General features: G+C 36.4%; 1 protein-coding gene across 1 annotated transcript; it reads right to left on the minus strand.

The window, feature by feature from the left end:
* Nucleotides 1-406: 406 nt before the first annotated feature.
* On the minus strand, nucleotides 407-1,567 carry LOC140920593 (uncharacterized). Its single transcript, XM_073369316.1, has 2 exons — nucleotides 961-1,567; nucleotides 407-863 (listed from the first exon to the last, which is right to left on the minus strand). The coding sequence occupies exons 1-2, from the start codon at nucleotides 1,457-1,459 to the stop codon at nucleotides 439-441; spliced, it is 924 nt and encodes a 307-aa protein (XP_073225417.1). The 5' UTR covers nucleotides 1,460-1,567; the 3' UTR covers nucleotides 407-438.
* Nucleotides 1,568-1,700: the final 133 nt, after the last annotated feature.

A 1,700-nucleotide genomic window follows, 5' to 3' on the forward strand; every position in this document is an offset into this window, starting at 1 on the left:
AAAATTACATTAAATTAAAAGAAAAAAAATACATCAATTTTGAGTAGATGTGCCAGCAGCGTTTGGACAATGTTTCTTAGTATGATCAGATACCCGATATAATCCGCACTTTCTTGGGACTCTATCTGTAGTGTCCATTTCTGTTCTAATGCGCTTGGTCTTTGGGCGACCTTTCTTGACTCTTCGCATTAGTGGATTGTGACACACCTTAACACCTTCATATTGTGGCCAATATCCTTTGTTTGGTATCGGTTGGAATGCTTCACTGTAGACTTTAAGTACTGTTTCCACCTTGTACACATCGGATATAAGGCTCCAATAATCATATTTGATGCTAGAACATGTTGCTATCACATGTGAACAAGGCATATGTTTAGCTTGATGTTTTCCACAATTGCACCACTTGTTAGGAAGATTTATACTGAAATGACCAATTGGTCACCCTTCTTTTGGAACTACTGTCTCGTGGATCATGAAAGTGTGGTTGCTTCGATCAAAACTATCGACTCTATGACTATTTGATTTACGTATTTCCGATTTCATAAAAGTCATGCATTTTTCTGTGTATATCTGACCAGAAGCTAAAATTGATGCGTGTTGTTTTGCCATGGTTGGAAATAGTGTACCTGTTTTATAATATGTTGATTGGACCAAAGCAGTGATGGGAAGGTTGTGTGGTTCTTTTAATACTGCGTTCATCGACTCCACAAGGTTGGTGGTCATCTGACCCCAACGACTACCTCCATCAAATGCTTGAATCCAATCTTGTCGCGGTATATTGTCTAACCATTTCAAAGCTTCTGGGTTTACGATGCCAATTTCTCTGCGGTAGTATCGATATGTAGACTCATTGATTGAGTAACCTGTATTGAAACAACAGACAATGCATTATTACACTAATTATAAAACTTCATAATTTAATTTTTAATTAATGATAAGAAGTAAGAATTAAAGTATTACCCATAGAAATAACCTTGTTCTTCAAAGCATTATCCTTAAATTCCCTTGCAAAATTTTGTGCAATATGTCGGACGCAAAACACATGCTTTGACGGAGGATGTTGCCACCCATTATTTAGATTATTGTAAGCACTTTTGATAGATCCGTGTCTATCTGAAATCAAACAAATGTTGGCTTGTGGAGTTACGTGTGATCTCAAATTTCTCAAAAAGAAACTCCAAGCCTCTTTTGTCTCACCTTCCACAAGAGCATAAGCAATTGGAATGATATTGTCGTTCTCATCCTGTGCAACTGCTACCAATAGAGTTCCCTTATACTTGCCGTATAACCAAGTTCCATCAACTTGTACAATTGGTTTGCAAAATTTAAACGCAGATATGCATGGAACGTAAGCCCAAAATAGTCTATGAAAGATTGTCATCCCATTTATCAAACCATGTTCATTATAAGCTGGGATTGTTTCCATTTTAATAATGGTTCCTGGAGCAAACGTTTGCATAACTAATAACCATCGTGGAAGTTGATTGTAAGACTCTTCCCAATTGCCATAAATTTGTTCGATTGCCTTATTTTTTCCCAACCAAGCTTTTCTATAACTAATTGTGTAGTTATAAAAAGCCTGAATTTGAGCAATAATGACCTTCACTTTGATTGAAGGGTCCATCCTCATAACTTGCATTATACTTGCACATATCATGTTAGAATCAAGCTTTGTATGATCTTGTGATAGTGCATAATTT

This window comes from Cicer arietinum, chromosome 5 (assembly GCF_000331145.2).
Source record: "Cicer arietinum cultivar CDC Frontier isolate Library 1 chromosome 5, Cicar.CDCFrontier_v2.0, whole genome shotgun sequence".
In the NCBI taxonomy this organism is placed as follows: domain Eukaryota; kingdom Viridiplantae; phylum Streptophyta; class Magnoliopsida; order Fabales; family Fabaceae; genus Cicer; species Cicer arietinum.